Source organism: Mus caroli, unplaced genomic scaffold (assembly GCF_978045245.1).
Source record: "Mus caroli unplaced genomic scaffold, Mus_caroli_1 scaffold_18, whole genome shotgun sequence".
Lineage (NCBI taxonomy): Eukaryota > Metazoa > Chordata > Mammalia > Rodentia > Muridae > Mus > Mus caroli.
Window position 1 is genome coordinate 87,473,398 of NW_028227273.1, and position 22,945 is coordinate 87,496,342.

The following is a 22,945-nucleotide window of genomic DNA, read 5'->3' on the forward strand; positions in this document are numbered from 1 at the left end:
GAGTGCTCCCCAACAATAAGTAATGGATTTCTATACTAGGGAAGAAATGCCAAGCTACCATGGTACAGCAGAGAAACTCAGGGTATTCCACAGTAGGACCCCTCAGCTGTTCTGCCACGCACAGCTACCTCCTTTTCCCCATTGTCCTTTAGGGGCTTTGGCCATCTCTCAGGAAATAGCATGGGCATTATGGCAGAGCTGGCTGCTGTGCCAAGTAGCCAGCAGTAGTACAATAGGAAATTCTTCAGTCCTGGTTACCAAAGAGGCTTAGGTCCCCAGCCTCTATCCCACACCTCCACCCCAGGAGCCCAGACTTAGGGAGTCAAAAGACACACAGCTGTCTTGTCATACAAATGAGCACCACCCTTGAAGCTCCCCAGGGCTGGATGCTTTGCAGAACACTGGCAACTCCCAAACAAATGTCATCCTGCCCTGCCTTCTCCTCTGCTTCGGGCAGACAGGTCTTCCCAGGGGAGGGTTCAGGGCAAGGCATGAACTTCCAAACATTCTTTTTTAGAGATAGAGCTAAGATTGTAGTATGCCTACCACCTCACCTAGAGGACCTTGATAGCAGATTTCCCAGCCTCTGACCCACTGGCTTCTAAGAGATCAGAAACCACAGGCTTCTTCTACAGCAAGGTAGAAAGAGAAAGAGCAGACAACACCCTGCCTGCGGCTAGCTGATAGAGAATAGTTTCTAGCCAGATGGGAGCTGGGTGGAAGGTTTTTGGTTGGTTGGTTGGTTTTGGTGTTTTTTAAGATTTATTTATTTTATGTATATGAGTACACCATTGCTCTCTTTAGACATACAGAAAAGGGCATCAGATCCCATTACAAATGATTGTGAGCCACCATGTGGTTGCTGGGAATTGAACTCAGGACTTCTGGAAGAACAGTTGGTGCTCTTAACCGCTGAGCCATCTCTCCAGCCCTGAAAGTTTTTTTTTTTTTTTACTTCTATTTTGTGTCAATTTATTTATGTTTTACCATAATTTTTAAATACCCAGAAAAGTTGTAGAATCTGTCCAGGTTTTTATCTAAGAGGAATGAGTAACAGGTCTCTGGATGGTTTAAATTGCTGCCGGCCCCCTTCTCAAGTCTAGCCTGTCCGATACTGTGACCTCATATGTACATCAAAGTGGTAATAGTGAAATTCTCACAGTGACTGCTGCTGTTTCGTTCTTTGTTTTACAACCATTTATTGTCTCTAAAAATAACACAAAGGGAGGGCAAACAGACACAGAGCACAGAGTTTCTAAACAGACAATGCCACCAGGCTGCCACCTTACCGTGGCAAATGTTAACACTCAGTATCAGCAGTATCTAAGCAGGTCCTTTAATATCACCACTGAAGCCAGTGCAACCCATGGGAGAAACAACGTGTGGATTCTCAGCCTTCACACCCGCGCCTTTAGGAAAGTTCCATGGAAGGCTAGACACTTGCCTGTATGGCAGGAACCCAGAGCATTTTGCACAATGCTGACGAGTTCACTTATGACAGTTGTGAGATTTTATTCTTTGTCTTTGTAGAACTACCTTTGGTTACGTTGTTTTTAAAAGTTGTATGGGACATTAGCCTGAGGTTTCATAGACAGAAATGAAGAGAACTAAGGCTTTCCAAGAACAAATGATACTTTTAAGTTCTGAGAGTTGAGCATGAGAAAATTACATTAAAGACATTCATGAGCCTACAGATGCAGGAAGGTAACCACCATGCTGGGATTTCAGCTCCATCATAAGGATCCAGCACCAGTGTGCAAATATGACATCCGCAAGTGTCATGGCCCTGACTGCACTATCCAAACAGTCATAAGATTCTATGCTTTTATCTCCATAGGTCTAGGAATATGGCAGTATCATCTCTGATGGGTTATGCAGAGCATTCTAGTACATTGTATATGGATAGAAAATGCTAATTTTTATCATAAGAACTGCTGTCTTGTTAGACCAACTAGGCCTAAGCAACTCGCAGACATATTGTTCTGTCAGCCGCAACACTCCTAAGTGAATCCATTTGGTGGGTTGTACTTTTCAAATAATTAAGTGGAGAAATAACAATTCTTCCAAAAGATTATCTACTTTATAACAACTAATTAAAGATGTGTATGTACTCAGGTTTATCTTTATTTCACTCTATCATGAGTTCACTCTATCGTGAGTTGTAGAAAAAATGTTTTGTTCTCTGCTGCATAGGTTGACATTTTCTGAGACAACTGGGGTAGATCTTGTGTGGGAAATAGTATCCTGTTTATATTATTAAGGATAATTATAGCAACTCTATAAAAGTTTGGGAAATAATGAAAGTAAGAAGGTTAATTGGTGATACTCAAATACTGAGAAAAGAGGGTAAGGCTTTGTGAGGGCGGCACTGAGTGCCAGGGCCAGGAAAGGCGGGCATTTGTGAGACAGTACAGGAAGATGGAGCTACATTCTGGTGAAGAAACTGGGTTCCAAACTCAGTCTGCTTTTGCACTGCAGGAGTAGAAATTTGACAGTGTGTCCTCTGCCTTATTAGGCTTCACGGTCAGTGAAATAGGTGCCAGTCAAATGGCTTTGTACTTTCAGAAGCAAAAAGCAAACAGTGATTAATTTCTGCTTTAAAGATTTTTCCTCCAAAAATCTGCATGCCAGAGCAAAGGTGCAGCATGGATCATGCATAGATGCAGCTCGCCGTCCTTTGTGCCCTAAATGTATTTGTGTGTGTGGGCTGGGCACTTCCCCTCTGGTTCTGAGATGGTAGCATGGTCCAAAGGACCTGCACTCTGCCCTGGGTGATATGCCTACCCTAGCCTCCGACACTTGGGGATAGCCAGGTGCCCTCCCTGTAGAAACAGCAGAAAATTAAAAACTATGGCACTCTTGATAGTGGCCGCAGCAGCTAGCTTGCAGGGAGGGAAGAGAGCAGCTGCCATCTTGGAGCCCAGTGGGTTTGAGTTGTAGGGAAACACTCCTTAGATGAGGAAGTAAAGTGCTCGGGGACAGGTGTTTGGACAAGAGTCAGTGGTCCAGGAGTGGTGAACCATGTTGGAGAGGAGTGAAGAGTGGAGACATCCACAAGGAGACAGCTGTACAGGACAGGAGATGGAAAGAGGAGCTAGGGACTGACCATATGATGTCATCAGAAGAGCAGGATGAGGAGGGGACCAAGGAGGTGACTGGCAGGCAGATGCTGCCCTTAAGGGGTCACTCAGGGTTCCCCTTGGCAATGGTTTATGATAAATTTTAAACCAAGCATGTTTAAGAATCAAATTGTATAAATATATACATATATATATGAGACAGATGTATATCCTTTATAAGCTTGATTAAATGAAGTGGTTGTGACTGGTAAAGTAAACAGAGTCCCCAAAGCTGTTAGCCAGGTGTGGTGGCACACACCTTTAATCCCAGCACTCGGGAGGCAGAGGCAGGCGGATTTCTGAGTTCAAGGCCAGCCTGGTCTAAAGAGTGAGTTCTAGGACAGTCAGGGCTATACAGAGAAACCCTGTCTTGAAAAAAAACAAAAATAAATAAGTGTACATATATGTAAAGATATAAGAGGAAAGTCATATTCCCCATGAATACATGTCAAGACTGACAATTTCAGTATAAAGTCCTCAATGACTGTTTTTGTGGTTTGCTTAGCACCCGATCTGTTTAATCTGTCACTTGGGATAGAGCTGTCATTTTGGTGTTCTGCCATACAGCTGCCCCTGAAGAAAAAAATGGTTGTGACTGGTAAAGTAAACAGAGTCCCCAAAGCTGTTATGTGATCTTTAGAATCTGTGACTAGGAGCGATCACAGCCAAGGAGCCTTTGCAAAGAGATGCTGTTGTGGTTTGGAGATGGGAGGGGACTCTAGGTTATGCAGCAGATTCAGTGTTAGTTACTTTCCTCATTTCTATGTCAGAAAGTATAAAGAAGCAGTTTAAGGAAGGAAGGGGTTAATATGGGTTACAGTTTCCCACTGTCCATTACAGTGGGAAAGGCCTGGTGGCAGCCAACTGGTCTAGAAGTATGGCTTCTGGTCAGGTGCAGGTGGTGCCCGCCTTTAATCCTACCATTTAGGAGGCAGGGACAGGCTTATCTGTGAGTTCCAGGCTACTCTGATCTATATAATGAGTTTCAGGACAACTAGAGCTATATAGTGAGACCCTGTCTCAGGAAAGAAAGAAAAAAAGAAAGAGAGAGAGAGAGAGAGAGAGAGAGAGAGAAAGGGAGGGAGAGAGAGAAGAAGGGAGGGAGGGAGAGAGAGGGAAGGAAGGAGGGAGAAAGAAATGAAAGAAAGAACAAAAGAATGAAAGAAAAGACAGGAAAAGAAAAAGATGGAGATGTGATTTTTTGTTTATGTAGTTGCAGCTAACAACATTGCTATGCTTGGATTTTTCTAAAAAGTATTTTTTTTTAAAAAAAGTCCCTAATTCTAATAAATATCATTTCAAACTTTAAATATGGACATGCAGATATTCATGTGTCTAAGGATACAGACATGCAGGGGTGCTTATACAAGTATGCGTGCATCCCTATGGAGGCTAGAGGTTGTCATAAATAAGGTAGGAGACAGGCAAGCAAGCCGACAGACAGGTAGACCAAACCAACCTTATTTTCTCTAAGGAAAAGACTTAAAATTCACAAATTATGTAAAGGACTCATCAATCTATTAATTTGTTATTTCTAGCATTTTTTCACTTCTTGTGTGTACCTGCTGTAATTACTCCTAACAAAGCCACAATGCATGGAATGTTATTTCAAGCTATCATAAAGTTTACAATACTTTTAAAAGATGAGGTCATTACCTCATGAGAACTGCTTCACTCTTCGTCAGCCATCAAGTATGAGGTTTGGATTTTAAGGAGGGTCCTGTGACATAGCCCCAGACGGCCTGGAGCTTACGATGCCAGTGCCTCAGTTTCCCAGGCACGCATCTGGCTTAGTCACCACTGTGCTAACTAAGTCCATTCAATCTCTAGACAAAGAAAGCAGTGTGTGTTTCTTTGTGCTGGAGTGTACCCCCTGGTCTGCTTTCATTGAACTCTTGGCTGGATGCCAGTTTCTGAGAAGAGGGACTCATGGGAAATCATATATTCAGCTATTTTAGCTTTCTTTAACCAATGGCTATCCTTCATTAATTCATATTTTCTATATCTGTGTCTTACAGGGGTCCAAGTTGTACCAAAGCCATGATGAACCCTTGCTCTCAAGAAGGCTTTATCAGCAGCCTTAGAAACCATTGGCTCGTTTTTAATGGGGGAGGGGGAACTGAAATGTGAAGGGTTTATTTTTCTTTTTGTGTTTAATTTATTTACCTATTGTAGATTATTCATTAAAATCCTTTTTTTCTTAAAACATCATTGTCTTCAATTGTTAGAAAAAGCAATCTACTCTTTTCAAAATGAAGAAATATCAACACAAAAACAGCCCGTGTGGTGTGACAGTCCCTACTGCATGCTGGCGGGGGGGGGGGGGCGGGAAGCACACTTAAGAAGGAACCCAGGGGTACATCTGCATTTTGGAGAGAAAACACAGTTGATCATATACTCTGCCACTGCTTTAGTCAGCAAATATTTATGTAGTGTATGCTGTGTGCTGGGACCCGTCATGGAGACTTAGAACACATGAGTGAGTAAACAGTGGGCTTCCTGAACAAGGGTAATGAGACCTGCCTCCCTTTCTGGGCAGACTTCTTAAGCCTCAGTATGGCTGAGGTAAGATACTCCTAAAGGAGCTGTCGGCTGATTGGTTAGGTAGGTAGGTGGTTGGTTGGTTGGTTGGTTGGTTGGTTGACTTGGAAGCTGAAGATAACATAACAAAGCCCATATTTTTGAAAAGGCACCCCGAAACTACTCGATCTCACTAGATTTATGTGTGTGTGTGTTTTACCTGCGTGCATGCCTCTGTCTTTGGAGGTCAGAAGAGGGCTTTGGGTTCCCGAGGGCTGAAGTTACAGATGATTACAAACTGCCGTGTGGAGAACGGGACTAGAACCCAGACCGCCTGGGCAAGAAGCCAGGGCTCTTAGCCACCGAGCCTTCTCTCCAGCCCCACTGAAGGCACTTTTTATTTGTTTGCTGAGACAAGCTTTCTCTGTGTAGTCCTAGCTGTCCTGGAACTCACAGACCCGCCAGCCTCTGTCCCCCAGGTGCTGGGACTAAGGCTGTGCACCACCATACCCAGCTGAAAATACTTTTTAAAACAGCACTTTTTTTTTCAGTGAAGACAAGTTATGATTCAGCCAGTCTGCATCAGGGCCTGAACATTATTATTTTTTAATCTTCTTAGTGTGGTGGTATGTTCAGTCACCGGCAAACACTAAAAACTTCTACACACTGTCTCTTCTCTCAGACTCCAGTGTCCTGTTTTCATTTTGCCTGGAATATAATTCCCAGTGGTAGAGAATTCTCAGTAGGAGCTGACCTAATAAATGACATGATGTGACCAGACTCTAGCCGTGTCTGCCTGCTCCATAGCCTGGGATCAGAGGTGGGAGCTAACGGCCTGCCAGGGACGCGGCTTGGCTGACTCCACCAGCGGAGGCACGTGAGACTTCAAGTCTTTGGAGGCAAATACAAGAAATGTGTCTGACGTAGGATTATCTTACCTTCCTGTTGTAATAAGGCACCCAACAGGAGGGTGAATGGGAGTACTAAAGAGACAGGGAGGGATCTACCTTCACGGAGGGATCTACCTTCACGGAGGGACCTACCTTCACGGAGGGATCTACCTTCACGGAGGGACCTACCTTCACGGAGGGATCTACCTTCACGGAGGGATCTACCTTCACAGAGGGATCTACCTTCACGGAGGGATCTACCTTCACGGACGGAGGTGCAGGTTATTGAAGCAGGTGAGGTCCTGACAGCGGTACAGGGGGGATGACCATGGAGGCTGGGGTGAGGCCCTGACAGTGGCGCAGGAGGATGGCTGCAGAGGCTGGAGGGAGAGTTCAGGAACCAGAGCAGAACTTTCACTGGGAAAGCTGAGGTAACATCTACCCTGAATCACATAGGAGAAAGGACTTCCTGCGCCTGATAGTGATGGAGGTCACATGCAGTCTCTGACTGAACTGGGAATAAAGTTAGGAGGAGAAAGAAGGCTGTGTCCAAGAACTAAACCAGGCATGGGCACAGCCAGCGCCTGTCCAAGGTCAGGGCTCAGAGACTGGCTTACCAGGGCCTGAAGCAATGGGGGCATCCTACTTACTGCTCCCTGTCAGGTACCAGTGTCAGGGCTTCAGTTCCAGAAAGGGACAGAGTATAAAGTCCTGCAAGAATAATCAGCTGCGATTTGCAATGGACAGACAGCTTGCAGCTGGGCCTAATGGAAAAGTTTCAGAAGAGCAGTCAGCTGACAGTGGAATGAGGAGGGCAGAGCGTCCTATATAAAGCCAATGAAAGTTACCTAACAGAAGGGCTGTGAGACCCTGCAATAGGCACCAGAGAACACATCCATGAGAAGACAGGAGAAGAGCCTCCGAGAGCAAGTCCCCAGAAGGCCTTGGGCAGAGCAGCACAGTCTCCATGCCAGGCCTGCACCTCTGAGAGAAAGGCCTGCTACTGCTGAACACAAGCAAGCCCAGAAGGAAAGCAAAGAGCTGGATGTGGGGCCAGGCCCAGACTTCGGTGGGGCCGAGGGCAGAAAGTACACATCCCGGTGTGCAGAACAGAGATGCAACTAGATGTCGCAGGTGGGACCTGCCTAAGGCTGCAGAATATTCTTGTGATCCAGGAATCAACCACTTAGGGAATGAGACGCTAAGCCGGGCATTTGGTGCAGTCACACTGGCGGGAAAGAGGTTGCAGAATCATCAGGAAAGGAGAGACAGTAAGACTGATGGTAGTATCTGAGTGTGACCTTGACCGACTTAGCCAAGTAGATGACAGATAGGTGATAGGTAGATAGATAGATGTCTAGTGAGAGAGGGAGAGAGAGAGAGAGAGAGAATGCTCTGAAGTCAGCTTGGCCTGATATATTTGTGTATGGATAGTCTCAGCTACTGGGAAGGATGTGGCAGGAGAATCAGTTGAGCCCAGAAGGTCAAGGCCAGGCCTGGACAATAGAGAAAGAACCCATTTCAGATAGATAGATAGATAGATAGATAGATAGATAGATAGACAGACAAATAGATAGGGGTGGATGTACGAACATGTAGGTAGGTAGATAGATGATAGATAGATAGATAGATAGATAATAGGTAGATATATAAATAGATTATAGGTAGATAGGTAGGTAGGTAGATAGATAGATAGATAGATAGATAGATAGATAAGAGATAAATAACATAATACTGATTATTCTCAGAGGTGCTAGAGTCAGAAAAGTGAGGTTGTGAGAGGAAGCCACTCTCAGACAGACACCGTGGATGGAAAAGACTGAGTTTTGTTTCCAGTGTAAATTGGACAAGGGGAGCCACAGAGACTCTGGCCTCTGCCTGAAGCTGGGCCCCATGGCGCCTCCTACTTCTCACACACTGACAGTTTTAGGGGAGCCTCGGTTAACCAGGAAGACAAAGAAACCCCTGGGACCTGCAGAACTGCTCAGCCCCAAAACAATGTGTGGTCACCACTAAGCTGACTTGCGAGCTGCCTATACCCAACCTGAGCCCCTGAGGAGCTTCCAGAAAGCCTTCCTTTCCTCCTATCCCTGTTCAGGCCCAAAACCAAGGTGGCAGCCATACCCAGTGCTCCTCTCTCGGACTTGGCGGTCCCCTGAGTAGTTGGGCGTTTGACCTTTCTCCGTATCCTCAATCACACCAAAAGAAGATGCACTCTGTGGCCAAAGCAGGGAGCAATGCAGGAAAAGCTGACCTGTAGAGTGGGTGTCTACAGTGTAGATACCGAGCTCTCGTGTTATGGGGGGTCCTTCAAAGCCAAAAGCAGAGACTGGACGATTTGACAGCTAAAAAGGAGAACCAAGCTGCAAGCAAGACCATGACTCGTGTTTCAGAGAAAGAGAATAAAGTGTAGCCCTCTGCCACTCTGCCACCCTCCCCAACCACTGTGTGGCCATCAGCGCACAAGTGACTCAAGCACGTTGCACAGGAAGCTGGCCTTCTGGAGAAGACAGAAAGAAAAAAAATGCCATGCCCTGGCAACTCTGAGTGTCCCTAAGGGCACGGTGCTGAAGAAAGGACCCAGGATTACCAAATAGGCCCTGCCCTTTTCAAAGTAATGCCCTGAAGTGTCAAAGCTTTCTTCCAGTAAATTCCCTTTTTGGTCAAAATAATTACAGAGCTGGTTTCTGGAACTTGAAACCATATATCTTAGCAAATCACAAGAGGATTACCCCAGTGCTAGAACGAATGTGGGAGGGGCCAAAGGACAGCAAATGAAGAACTCTCTTGGGGACAGTGATGTCATGGATGGTGGTAATATTCAATTAAAAATCCCTTCTTCCTCTCCCCAGTGTCTTCCCAGGCAGAAGCAGTTCAGTTCCCCTTTGGAGTAATCCCCTTGCCTAGCTCACGTAGACTCTCCCAGGCTGGTCATACTTCCTTGGCTTATATACTAATGAAATCTGACTGTATTTTCAAAGGAATTTTCCCTTAGCAATGAGTCTGGGCTGGAGATGTAGTTCAGTTGGTAGACTGCTTGCCTAACAAGAATGAAACCCTGGCTTCGATCCCCAGTGACGCAGAAACCAAACATGGCAGTACACGCATCCCCAGCACTTGGGAGGGAGAGGCCAGGGGATTGGAAGTTCAAGGTCATCCTCAGCTGAGTTAAGGATAGACTGGTTTCTGCAGATCTATGTATTCAGCCACAGGAGGACCTGTCCTTTATGGTGTTGTACAGATGATCTCAAAACCATGACACTGTGGGTCCTTTTCCACTTCAGACAAAGGGTAGATGACCTCTCTCACTATTGAAATGCTCACTCATATTTACTGACTAAAATGAGTGTATTAGAGCATTCCATCCAAAATGTATTGATTCCAGCTGGGCATAGTAGAAAACACACATTTCATCTCAGTACCTACTGGAGTTACTGAGGCAGGAGGAGCATCATAAGTTCAAGGCCAGCCTGAACATCAGAGTAAAACTGTTTAAAACAAAGTGTGGAGTTTTAGTATCCTAGATTTTCACAAATTATGGCCTAAGGATTCTCCCTTCACAGCTCTCTACACTCACCAAATCAAGTTTGTACTAGCTCAGTCTATTCAGTGACATGAGGTTCTAAAACACCGAGAGAAAGGAGAGTAGGGGCTAAAGAGACAGCACAATGGTCAAGAGCATTTGTAGCCCCACAGAGGACCCAAGTTCAGTTTCCAGAAGTCAAGTTAGGCCACATCATTAAAAGCAAAAAGGTTGGGGGAGAAGTGCCTTTTTGGCAAGGGGAAAGGGTTGGCAGCTCAAGACAAGGTTTTTCTGTGTAGCCCTGGCTGTCCTGGAACTCACTCTGTAGACCTGGCTGACCTCGGACTCAGAGATCCACCTGCCTCTGCCTCTGCCTTCTGAGTGCTGGGATCAAAGGCGTGCGCCACTACTGCCAGCTATAAATGCCATTTTTAATGTTATTTTTAATTCAGCATATACCATATTAAGTTTTATGGTGGGATTTTCAAACATAGTTTCTTTCTGTTTATGCTTCTACCTCTTCTTAATCTCTCCCCTCACAGACGCGCCCAGAAGTTTACCTCCCAGGCTATTCTGATTCCCATGAATGTAGAGAGAATCTCTTATAAGCATCACCTGTCAATAAAAAAGCTAATGGCCAATAAGCTGAGGCAGGAAATAGGAGGTGGGACACTGACAGGAAGAGAGAGGATTCTGGGAAATAGTAAGAGATAAAAGAGAGATTCAGAGAGAGCCAGGAAAGACTAGACAGAAAACAGACCGAGGAGATGGGTGTAAACCAGCTGGTAAAGGAACTTGGGGAGAAGCTGAAGGAGATGCTGAGGAGACAAGTGGGCCGAAGGAGAGGTAACTAGCCCAGCGATAAACATAGAATAGTTTAAGGGGGTTAAATAAGCTAGTCAAGGAATGTTCTAAAGCTTATGGCCTAGGTGTTTAATAACAACTAATTAGTCTCAGAGGCGTCATTCTGGGAGCCAAGACTGGAGAAGGAAAAAAAGGATAAATATTTACTAACACATGAGGTTGACAATAAAGATTAGTCATCATAATCTGGTCTCTTCCACTCCAAAAAAAAAAAAAAAATTGAGTTTCACTCGTGTTTTTCCATCACAATAATAATTCATTCCTTTTTTTTTTTTTTTTTGCTAGACCTGATTCCATTTCACTGGTGAATCTTAATTCGCCAGTGGAGGTATGCTAATGCTACAGTCCGAATAGTTGTGCTCCCCCAAAATGCATATTTTGGAACCTAGTGCCCAATGTGATAGCATGGAGAGAGGGGATGGATAGAAAACAACTAGCAGGCTCTCCACGCATGCAATTCATGCCTTTATAAAAGAGACCCCAACAAGCTCCCTGGCTCCTTCCTCCATGGCAGGATGCAGCAGTCAACCATCTTTGTGGAGCAAAGAGCAAGCCCTTGCCAGACAACCAGCCAGCAAAATCATCTTGGATTCCTCAGCCTCAAGAAACATGAGCCATGCATTCCTGTGACCTGTAAATTATCCAGTCTAAGGTATGTTTCTATAGCAACCTAAAGAGGCTAAGGGCATCTGATCTTATGACCCAGGCCTTACTAGAGATGTGAGCTTCTTATTCCTGCTAACCAAGTTAGTCAAAATCGGCTGATGACTCATTTCCTCTTGCGTTGAACTTGTGGGCTGCTATCAAGTGTGGTGTGACACTTCTAGAAGTGCTTCATACGGGAACATCGGCAGGAGGCTCCCAAATCAGCAAGAAGTTCCCAGGAAACAAACTGTCTTGTGGGTCACCGAGCCTCACCTAGCTGCGGTGTGCATTGCTGTGGTCCTCTGTGAACTGAATTATTGTTTCTTTTAAAAGATCATAGATCCTAAAGGGAAAAGCAAGTGGTAGATGATAGATAGATAGTTAGATAGATAGATAGATAGATAGATAGATAGATAGATAGATAGAGTCTTAGTTAGGGTTTCTATGGCTGTGACATAAACACCATGACCAAAAAGCAAGTTGAGGAGGAAGGGGGTTATTTGGCTTACACTTCCACATCACTGTTCATCACTGAAGGGAGTCAGGACAGGAACTCAAAAGGGCAGGAACTTGGAGGCAGGAGCTGATGCAGAGGCCATGAAGGGGTGCTGCTTACTGGCTTGCTTTCCCTGGCTTGCTCAGCCTGCTTTTCTTTTTCTATAGAACCCAGGACCACCAGCCCAAAGATGGCCCCACCCAAAATGAGCTGCCCACCCCCCCCCCCCCATTGATCTCTAATTAAGAAAATGCCTTACAGAGGAATCTTATGAAGGTATTTTCTCAATTGAGGCTCCCTCCTTTCTGATAACTCATTTGTATGTCAAGTTGGCATAATACTAACCAGCATAGATAGATAGATAGATAGATAGATAGATAGATAGATAGATAGATAGATAGACAGACATATCTGGGCATGTGTTCCTGCCTCTAATCCCAGTCCTTGGATGGTTTAGTAGAATATCAGGAGTTCAAGGTCACGTTTGACTTTGTAACAACTGTAAGGACATTCTGAACTATAAGAAGCCCTGCTTCAAACAAAAGACACATACAGAATACATATATATACATATATATGTATATATATGTATATATATATATATATGCATACATAAGTACTTGGTGTTCATGAAGAACTAGTTCCTGTGCAACTTAAAGCTCTGTCACACTCACACCCTATAAGTAGCATGATGCAGTGTTTTCATATGACCTAACCACACCCTGCTGCAGATGTTAGATCATCTCTAGACAACCTCTAAGACCAAACAATTCACAAAGCAACCGATGTGCTGCATTGTTCTGGGAAAAAATGAAAAAGCACCAACTCTGTGTCTGTCCAGTGCAGAGGCAGGTCCTACCCTTGCCTGGTGGAATCAGCAGATCAGTCACAGAAAGAGAAGGTCAAGTCTATGTGGATATGAAGGGTGGGGGATCCTTGCTTGATGAGACTCTTGTCAAGAAATTGCTGACATAGTTCACTTAAAAATGCCCTTGGCAATTTTGCACGATTGTCCTGCAATAACCATTTAGCCTATGTAACTCCCAGGGTCAGGCTTTGCATGGCAGTCTACAGAGAATGGTGATTTGATGCTACACGCAGTGGTCGTCCATAAAAGGATCACAATAAGCTGTTTGCTTCTAGCACTGGTCCATGCCCTAGCTGTGACAGCCAACCACGCCCACCTGTTCCTCAAAGAAAGCAAAATTGGAAGCAGACAAACTTCCCGTTTGTTCCAAGGCCTCAGTGGACTTTCTTAGCCAGAGAAGTTCTTTCTCTAGACAACAATAAAAGTAGAGATCAAGAGAGAAGGAAGGGGGAGAGGAGGAGGAAGAAAAGGAAGAGACAAGAGGAGATGCTGTTGGAGTTTGTCAAAAGACCCTTACTCGGGCTGGAGAGATGGCTCAGCGGTTAAGAGCATTGACTGCTCTTCCAGAGGTCCTGAGTTCAATTCCCAGTAACCACATGGTGGCTCACAACCATCTGTAATGAGATCTGATGCCCTCTTCTGGTGTGTCTGAAGACAGCTACAGTGTACTTATAAATAAATAAATATTTTTTTTTCAAACAAGGGACAATTTATTAATAAGGAGACAGACAGACACTTAGCTGTGGAGACTTGAAGCTCCTCTGGCCTGCACTGGCTCCGCCCTTGCTCGGCAGGCTGGCCTTTGCAGATGTCCACGATGACCTAGGCTTTGCATCCCGACTGGAGGCTCTGAGGGTTCCTGCTGGCTCTTCTATTTCACCAGGTCCCAGTGTCTGAGTGGGAAGGACCCTCAAAGCATACAGACATAAGCTCTTTCCCAAAGTGCCCTTCTTGGATAAAACCACGCCCAGTGCCCCCTAGGCTGAGGTGAGAACTGCCTTCTCCACAGCAACCCTCAGGGCGGCCAAGATGCCCCTGCCTTGTCTGGACACCTAAAATTCCAACAATCTGCTCTCCCAGACTAAGGCTGAAAGGGTCAAGGGTTTTTATTTGGTTTGTTGTTGTTGTTTTGTTTTGTTTTGTTTCACCAAGGAGTTCTGGCTTACCTAGAACTCTCTATGTAGATCAATCTGGCTATGAATTCAAGAGATCTGCCTGCCTTTGCCTCCTGAGTGCAGGAACTAAAGGTTGGACACAGCTGTGTCCAGTTGAGGGGCGTGTTAACAGGAGGCAGTAGGATTTTAAAACTGGGTCCAGCTTTTACAACTATTGGGGGCCTAATCTGTGCTAGGCAGTGTTCTAGAAGCTGGATACAGCTCACACCGGCAAGGTCCCGGCGCCTAACCAAGACAGTTTCCTGAGCATGAAGGTTATGTAGTCTCTAATTTGTTTCTAGCTATTCTCATCCTCCTCTTCCCTCCCACCGATTCCCAGGCTCTTCTCTGCCTTCACCTGCAGACACCCTCACTCCGGTACCCTGGGCTTCTACCCTCCCTAGACTCCCATCACTCCAGTCCAGCTGGTGACTCCTCCTGAAGGGACCTTGGCCGACCATCCCCCACCCCAAAGGGCCTTAAGGCCAGATGCCCACGCTGGTGCTTTATTCGAGCAGAGCTGTCACCAAAGCCCTTACCACATTCTGCACATTTGTATGGCTTCTCCCCAGTATGTGTACGCCTGTGTTTGACTAAATCTGAGCTCCGGGGGAACTCTTTCCCACAGAAGCCACACACATGAAGCTGGCTGGGTCCGGAGGGCTGGCCCCACACTTGAGACTGAGGGACAATGGGTACAGAACCAGGTGGATTATGGGGCCGCAGGAGAGTAGATGGTGGTGGTGGTCTAGTGTATTCGTCCTGGTGGGTGCAGAGGTGCTTGACTCGGGCAGAACTGTCAGCAAAGCCTTTGCCACACTCAGGACAGAGGTAGGGTTTCTCCCCTGTGTGCACACGATGGTGTTTCACCAGATCAGAGCTTCGGCGGAAACCTTTGCCGCACTCAGGACACTTGTGGGGCTTGTCACCTGCCAGAGGTGGGGGCGGCTCCCCAGCCTGTGGGCCCCCAGGCTCTGGTTCCAAGCCAGGTAGGCCAAAGGGCCCATCACTGGAGTGTGAAGGACTCCGAGGCGTCAGTGAGGGGCTGGTGCCGAGAGGAGGTGGAGGAGGGCTGGGGATGAGCGGAACCACCGGGTAGGCTGCGAGACTGACGTCCTGGGGCTCCACATGGGTGAGGCGGTGGCGAAGGAGAGTGGAGCTGAGGCTAAAGCTACGGTTATACTCTGGGCAGGCGTGAGGCCTCTGGCCGCTGTGGGTGCGGAGGTGCTTCACCCAGGCGGAGCTATCAGCAAAGCCCTTGCCACACTCAGGGCACAGGTAGGGCTTCTCACCTGTGTGTACCGGCAGATGCTTCACCAGGTCAGAGCCCCTCGCAAACTCCTTTCCACTCACATCACAACCGAAGGGTTTGGGACCTAAGTGACTACGTTGGTGGCTCAGCAGGCTGCAGCTGAGCACAAACCTTTTGCCACAGTCGGTGCAGATGTACGGCTTGTCCTGGGCCTTGGGTCTATGTGGAGCCGCCGGAGCTGCAGGGGATGGCTGCCGTCGGGGAACCACTGGCTGGGGGAGCTGATCCCCTCTGTGTGTCCGCTGGCGCTTTTTACGGGCTGAACTGTCCCCAAAGCCTTTGCCACAGATGCCACACTTGTAGGGCTTCTCTCCTGTGTGTGTCCGCTGGTATTTTACCAGGTCAAAGCTCTGCCGGAAGCTCTTGCCACATTCGCCACAGATCGTGGGGCGTTCACCAGCAGGAATCCGAGATCGAGGCATCTTGGGAGGACCTGGGGCCGGTGGCCGGACCCTGTAGGCCTTCTCGCCAGTGTGAGTTCGCTGATGTTTGATTCGGGCTGAGCTGTCCCCAAAGCCCTTGCCACAAACGCCACACTTGTAGGGCTTCTCTCCTGTGTGCGTCCACTGGTATTTTACCAGGTCAGAGCTCTGCCGGAAGCTCTTGCCACATTCGCCACAGGTCGTGGGGCGTTCACCAGTAGGAATCCGAGATCGAGGCATCTTGGGAGGACCTGGGGCCGGTGGCCGGACCCTGTAGGCCTTCTCGCCAGTGTGAGTTCGCCGATGTTTGATTCGGGCTGAGCTGTCCCCAAAGTCCTTGCCACAAACGCCACACTTGTAGGGCTTCTCCCCTGTGTGCGTCCTCTGCTGTTTCACCAAATCAGACATCTGCCTGAAACACTTGCCACACTCACCACACACAGCAGCTCGATCATTACTGCCCTGTTCCCACGGGGGTTCTCCCAGAACCCGGGAGACTGGGTCTCGAGGCTGTCGCTTTCCAAGCCCCTTTCCGCGGACCCATAAATCATCCCAGCTCTGAAAGCCATCGGGTTTGAGAGAAGTATTTCCTACTTGGGGAGCTGGGGCTAAATGTTCCTCTTCCTTGAACTCTGAGCCATCCCTCTCCTGTGTTCAAACTCTTCCCCCGGAGAAGCCTCCATAGTCTCAGTCCCTTTCTGTGCGGTGCGGACCGCCGCCCTCACCTGTACCAATGGCTCTCAGCCGCTTTCAAGTCCTCTGCGCCCTAGGGCTGTGCGGCGCGCTGCACCGTAGGCCCACGACGGGGACGCGGCCCCGGGGAGTCCGAGGGCACCCGCTGCCCCGTTCCCCTCGGTACAACAGGAACTCAGCAGCCAGCGGCCCGGGTACGGGCTCCACGCCACGCCGGGAGGGGGCTCGGCCCACGTCCCGGGCGCCGCGGGGCAGAAATAAATAAATCTTAAAAAAAAAAAAAAGACCCTTACTCGCAAGGATCACAGAGACCACCGCCATTGCTGCAAAGCACATGAGGACTTTTATTGATCCAACATGTTGGGGACTCCCCTCTCTGCATGCAGGCCAGAGGAGAGACCCGAACAAAGAAAGAACACACTTTTTATACCTTTGTAAGGGACAGATTTGAGCAACAGGGTTCTCATTGGTGTAGCAAGTAACCCTTTCAGGCATTGGTTGGTTTGTATAGTGACTAAGTAACCCTTTGGCCTAGTCCCTCACTTTGCTTGCCCCCATGGTGGGTTATTATGATTTGGTCAGCAAAGCAAGTTTGAATTTATGGATCAGCTATTAACGTCACAGCTATTAACAGGGGAATTCTCACAACAAGATCAGGGTGGTTTGTGGTCTTTGTCAGAATTCAGTGTGGGGCAGGGGGCAGGAGAATTGCTAATCTTGTTATGGTTATTTCTCTGAGAACAGCTAATGTTATTTTCGTAGCTGCAGGCTTAATCATTTTGACCGCTAAAACTATGTTCTTACATTTGTTTAGTCAGCCAGCTTCCTTATCTGGCTCTGTACTTTGCCTGCTAGAACAGTCTGGAAAATCCTTTTTGAAGGGGGAAGGTACTGGGTGGTCTTGAATTCATTTTGGATATTACAATGGAATGTAAAGGGAAGGGAGGAGGAAAGGTTTCAAATGGCTCTCTTCCTTATTTCTTTCTTTTGATTAAGAATTTAATTTAGGTTGGGTGTGGTGGCACATGCCTTCAGTCCCGGGACCCAGAAGGCAGAGGCTTCTCGCCTCTATATAATCTTATCGAGGCCTAGAATGTTTTCAGCCTCTGAGGCTTCCTGCTGAATATGCTAACCCTTTCTAGTTCATTCTGATCTCTGGCTAGCTGGTGAACTTAGCTCTTCTGACTCAAAACTCCTCTCCAAGCTGACTGATTCAATCTGGCTTCTTTTGGCTTCTGACTGAATTGTTTTGTTTGGCTTCATACTAAGTTTGGCAATATGTTTGAATCTTCTGGCTCATTCTGTCTTCGCCTGTGTCTAGCTTCTTCTGTCCCTGAATCCTGTCTCTGTACAACTGTCCCAGTAAAACTGCCCTCTCTCCTCTCACAGCTCTCTTTTAAGTAGCCTCTCTTTCCTCTCTGTTTTCATGAGATTTGGTCAGATCCTTTTCTGTCAAATCTTTCTCTAATTGGTCACTTTGTCTGCCACTCAATTAGACATCACTTTCAAACATGGCTGCTTCCTCCTACAAACCAACTTTACCTTCATTGTTTGGGATTAAAGGTGTGTGCTAAGGGCCTGTCTCTATTCCAGCCAGAGAGATTAAAGGTGTGTGCTAAGTCTTAGCCACACCACAACTAGAAACAGGTTTTTTACAGAAAACGATACAATTTCAGAGTTCACAGTGTGATCAAATATCCTGCAAGAGGTGAGCCTGATTTACATAGAGTTTCAGGACAGAGAGAGACAGACCCTGGAGAAAAAGAGAGAGAGAGAGAAAGAGGGAGAGAGAGAGAGAGAGAGAGAGAGAGAGAGAGAGAGAGAGAGAGAGAGAGATTTAATTAAAAAGAACATGAATTGTGACCAGATTTTCCCTATCCAATTACATTAAAATATTAGTGCAGTAGGAGGCCTGTGATTGGACACAGAAAAGGGAGGCAGAGCTAAGAGTTGCAGAGACAGAGGTGTCTCAAGGGAGAAAGGGGAAGAGCCAAGATGGAGATGGATGGACAGGAAGAAGAGCCAGATCCACTGTGGTTTTTATAGTCACAAGTAGTTATGATATATCATAAAGGATAGAATATTTGGGATAATTTGTCTAATCTGGTGGGCACCTTTTATCACTATCAATTGGTTCTGAAATTATTGTATTGGAATCTTGTGAATTAAGAATTTATTGATATATAAATCTGATTTGTTAATTACAAGCTTCTAGAGTTTTGTTTCTACGAGGTTGCTGGGTGTTGTGGCGGCTGACTGCAGGGTGAATAGGTGTTGCCTGGGGCTGGCATGGCAGCAAAGGGAACTCAGGAGCTCCAGCCCCCGCCAGAGAGTTGGTGGATAGAGACAGAGCCCGTGAGACTGTGCGGGGACCGAGAGTTGACAGCAGTAATGCTTGAAGTCTGCCAATATTTCCCACAGCACTAAGTGTCTATCACCTTGTTTATATTTAAAGTGCTTAGGGTCGGGTGGAGGGCTGCTTAGAGGCTATTCATGCTAGTGTAGTTTAGGCCACAGATCTGCCCACGTGCAACATCTAAAGCTGTTAAGGAGAACTTTCTCATTGGAAATCATCTTCAGGTTTCTCCAGGGGGGCTGCTGGACAATCTCACACCATCTCTTCCTGATCTGCATTCTGCTACCTTGCTGAAGAGTGAACTTGGCAACAACAATGTTTCCCCTAAAGGTGACACTTGTTCAATTTTCTACCTTTAATCCAAGTAAAGGACATGCCATCAAATTTATATGGTGCCTGATGAGCTGCCCACCATCTGGGACTTCCATGTTCCTCTGTGTCCCATGGCCCTACGCAATGTCTACTGCCAACAAACTGCAGGCTGTTTGATGAGTAATTGAACATACTCTTGATTGGATGGATGGATGGATGGATGGATGGATGGCTTCTGGAGCTAAGATCAAGAACAAATAAAAAATTTAGTGTAAGTCAATCAAGATCCAGCAACAAAAGATGGCTAGACACAAATTAAGGTGACCTTTGGGAGAGTTTGGCTGAGAGACCGTAGTCACCTTGTATGTCACAGCCACTACGGAGTTTGCTCCAGCAGGGTCCCCTTTAAAACTCTTGGCTCGTCTTTTCTTTTCTTTCCTTTTCCATTTTTTCATGTGTATGTTGTACACATTGGTGTGTTTAAATATAATAATTAGGATGGGAGCAAGAGGTGTGCACAGTTAAGCCTTCCTGGAAGCATGGTACCTCATGTGGGTATCTCTGCTCCATTCACAAAGGCAATTTAATAAGAAGCTGCTGATTGGTCCAGCATCTTGGCACATACCTACAATTCCAGCACTTGGGAGGTAGAGCAGGAGTTATTGGGAGTTCAAGGCCATCCTTGGCCACATGAACCTGCATCCAATAAAAAATGTTAATCTATAAGCCACTGCCAACAGCAGCAGAGAGCAGCCTGGCTCTCACAAGAGGAGTTGCTCTTGAGTGTACTGTCTGCATCATAAAGCATCTCGCTGCCTGCCCGTTAGGTCTTGCTGTTCCTGGACTCCAGGGTGATGTCTGGGTTAGAGCGATGACTTATCTCTGTGCCTTCTCCCTTGAAGGAGGAAGGATGAAATCATGAGTTAGAGAGAAAGAGCTGTCTTTGTGATTAGCATGTCTGTGAAGACTCAAGCAGGAGTCTGCCCTCGAGTAAAGGAGACTGCACACTGCAAAATGAAGGCAGTGAGGCCAGGAGGCTTGCATCCTGCTTCTAATGACTTTGTGGGTCCAGATGAGGACTCAGTGCTTCTTTATCCAAAGCATCTTCTAAGTGCTTAGTACTGAGACAGATACTGTCTGTTGTGAGTAACCCCTGCATTATGCATGTGCCAAGTGTCTTAGGTTTACTATTCCTGTGATAAAACACCATGACCACAGCAAGTTGGGGGGGGGGGGTAATGGTTTATTTGCCTTTACACTTCCATATCACTGTTCATCACTGAAGAAAGTCAGGACATGAACTCAAACATGGCAGGAGCCTGGAGACAGGAGCTGATGCAGAGGCCATGGAGGTGTGCTGCTTCCTGGCTTATTCATTATCCTTTCTTACAGAACTCAAGACCACACCAGCCCAGGGGTGGCCCTACCCATAATGAGCAGAGCTGTCCCACATCAATCACGAATTAAGAAAATGTCCTCTAGCTGGATCTTACGGAGGCATTTTCTTAATTGAGGTTCCCTCCTCTCAGATAACTATAGCTTGTGTCTAGTTGACATAAAACTAGCCAGGACAATGAGGTTTTGGCAGATGTAGCGCAGAGCTGGGCCCACAGTGAACACCCAGGGTGTAGCATGGATCAGTAATAACATTCAGAGCAGCAAGGTCACTGTGTGGATGTAGAGAACAATTGGTGTCTGACCTACCCTGCATCTTTTGTAGTACAGAACTGCTATATGTTTTGAAAATAGGACTTTGTGTGATCCTCACATTGAGGACTGTGCCGGTGTCTACATAGTAAAGTGTTTTCAACAGTAGAAGCTGTCACCTGGGTCATGCCAAGCTAGCTCTACCACCTCTGAGTCATTTTTGCTGGACCAGTTTACTGCTTCTGGGTGCCTGGGCTCCCCACCTTGGAAAGGACTCCCTTCCTCATGAGGATTTTGTGAGAGTGAAATAGGTCAACAGGCAGACAGCACATAGAGTTATAACTTCCATTACGGAACTGGGACAATGACTGATCTGGCTTCTTCCTGCTGAGTGGGGGAAGAAGCTGTGGCAGCCAGGGTAGCCCTCCTTGGGTCTACTTAAAAGTCCCCCCAAGAGCATCAGTGATTCCCTTTGTATAAGAGCCAAGTGATAGAGAAAAGAGATGTGAGAAAGAAGTAAAGGCAACAGCTGTGAGCATTACAAGTCCTGCCCGGGACAGGGCAGAACAAGGGGTAGCTTTCAAATGTCCAGATCAAAGTCCAGGAAAATTGCTTGATAGGATTCCAGGAGCATCATTCACTGGGTTCCTCCTCTGTTTTGTTTTGTGGTTTGTTTGTTCATTTTGTTTTTGTTTTGAGTCTGTTTGTTTATTTTAAAGATTTATTTATTTATTATATACAAGTACACTGTAGCTGTCTTCAGATACACCAGAAGAGGGCATCAGATCCCACCACAGATGGTTTTAAGCCACCATTGGTTGCTGGGAATCAAACTCAGGACCTCTGGAAGAGCAGTCAGTGCTCTCAACCACTGAGCCATCTCTCCAGCCCTTGAGTCTATTTTGTGTGTGTGTGTGTGTGTGTGTGTGTGTGTGTGTGTGTGATGGTTTATTTGGGTTTGAGAGGGTTGTAACCAGGATCTGATTTTAGGCACTTTGATGGTTCTTGAAGTGACTAGCATCAGCCTGAAGGCTTCTAGAGAGGGAGAGAGAGAGAAGAATTTATCCATCAATTTTTATGTTAGAATGGTAGTAGGCCTGTCTTTCTCAGTTGCAGGTAGACAGTGTAGTGTTGAAACAGAGCCAAGGGGCTGGTGAGATGGCTCAGTGGATAAGAGCACCCGACTGCTCTTCCAAAGGTCCGGAGTTCAAATCCCAGCAACCACATGGTGGCTCACAACCATCCGTAACGAGACCTGGCGCCCTCTTCTGGAGTGTCTGAAGACAGCTACAGTGTACTTACATATAATAAATAAATCTTTAAAAAAAAAAAAAAAAAAGAAACAGAGCCAAGATCTAATATCCTGAATCTGGGTTCATGTGGTTTTCATAGTAACAGAACAAAGGAAGTCAAAATCCAAGGCACTTTTCAATGCCTTAGTGGAAACATCAGATAGGCAGGTTGTATCAGGTTGAGACATCTCTGCTATAGTCTGTATCTATTATCCAATAACATATTCTAGGTTTTTGAATTTGTGGAAGCTTGCAGGAGTTGTCTGATTAGTTAATACATCTCAAAAGGGATTTGTGTGATGTTAAGTCAGATACACGTGGGCAACAAAAGGCTACTAAGTGAACTGAAGATAGCCCAAGGTAGTCTAGCTCTGTATATAATACTACAGCTCTCCATAGTTGACCCGTCCAGCAGGTCCAGTTATTCGAGGGTCTCGAGGGGACCTTCTCCTAAGAACCAAATGGGGGGAAAAGAGAGACGAGAGAACCTTGTGTAAAGAACGACAGGGAAACATTCTGAGCAACATCAAGGTTCCAATGTATTAGCCAGGCCCAAGGTTTAAATGCACAAGCAAAAGGGGAAGTACTTCTCAGCAGGAGGGGTGGGGCAGCGGGAAATGCACCTCAGCAGGAGGGAGCGGAAATTTTTCTTTTGGCGACTACACGGAGAAGCAGGAACTTGGTGGTATCAGGGTACATCTTGAGGTGGGGACATCCTTCGCTGACTTAGGGCTGGAACAATCTGTGGTTGTTCTCGGAGTGGTGCGTTAGTGGCCCGCTTTTGACCCCCTTTTCTTCTCAGGGGGAGAGGCCCAATTTAGAGATCAAGAGT

At 46.5% G+C, this 22,945-nt stretch overlaps 2 protein-coding genes across 2 annotated transcripts in view; one reads left to right on the top strand and one right to left on the bottom strand.

Annotated features, from left to right (window-relative positions):
- The window catches only part of Rsph3 (radial spoke head 3), a 49,524-nt gene extending 44,199 nt beyond the window's left edge, over positions 1 to 5,325 (top strand). Inside the window, exon 9 of the mRNA XM_021149937.3 lies at positions 5,138 to 5,325. Coding sequence (XP_021005596.1) covers positions 5,138 to 5,203 — 66 coding nt within the window. The 3' untranslated portion in view covers positions 5,204 to 5,325. The remainder of the gene's footprint in view (positions 1 to 5,137) is intronic.
- Positions 5,326 to 14,490: 9,165 nt separating this feature from the next.
- On the bottom strand, positions 14,491 to 16,496 carry LOC110284274 (zinc finger protein 48-like). Its single transcript, XM_021149997.2, is given in 3 exon segments — positions 14,491 to 15,979; positions 16,220 to 16,463; positions 16,466 to 16,496. Coding segments are annotated over 3 exon segments (1,764 nt in total).
- Between the last annotated feature and the right edge of the window lie 6,449 nt (positions 16,497 to 22,945).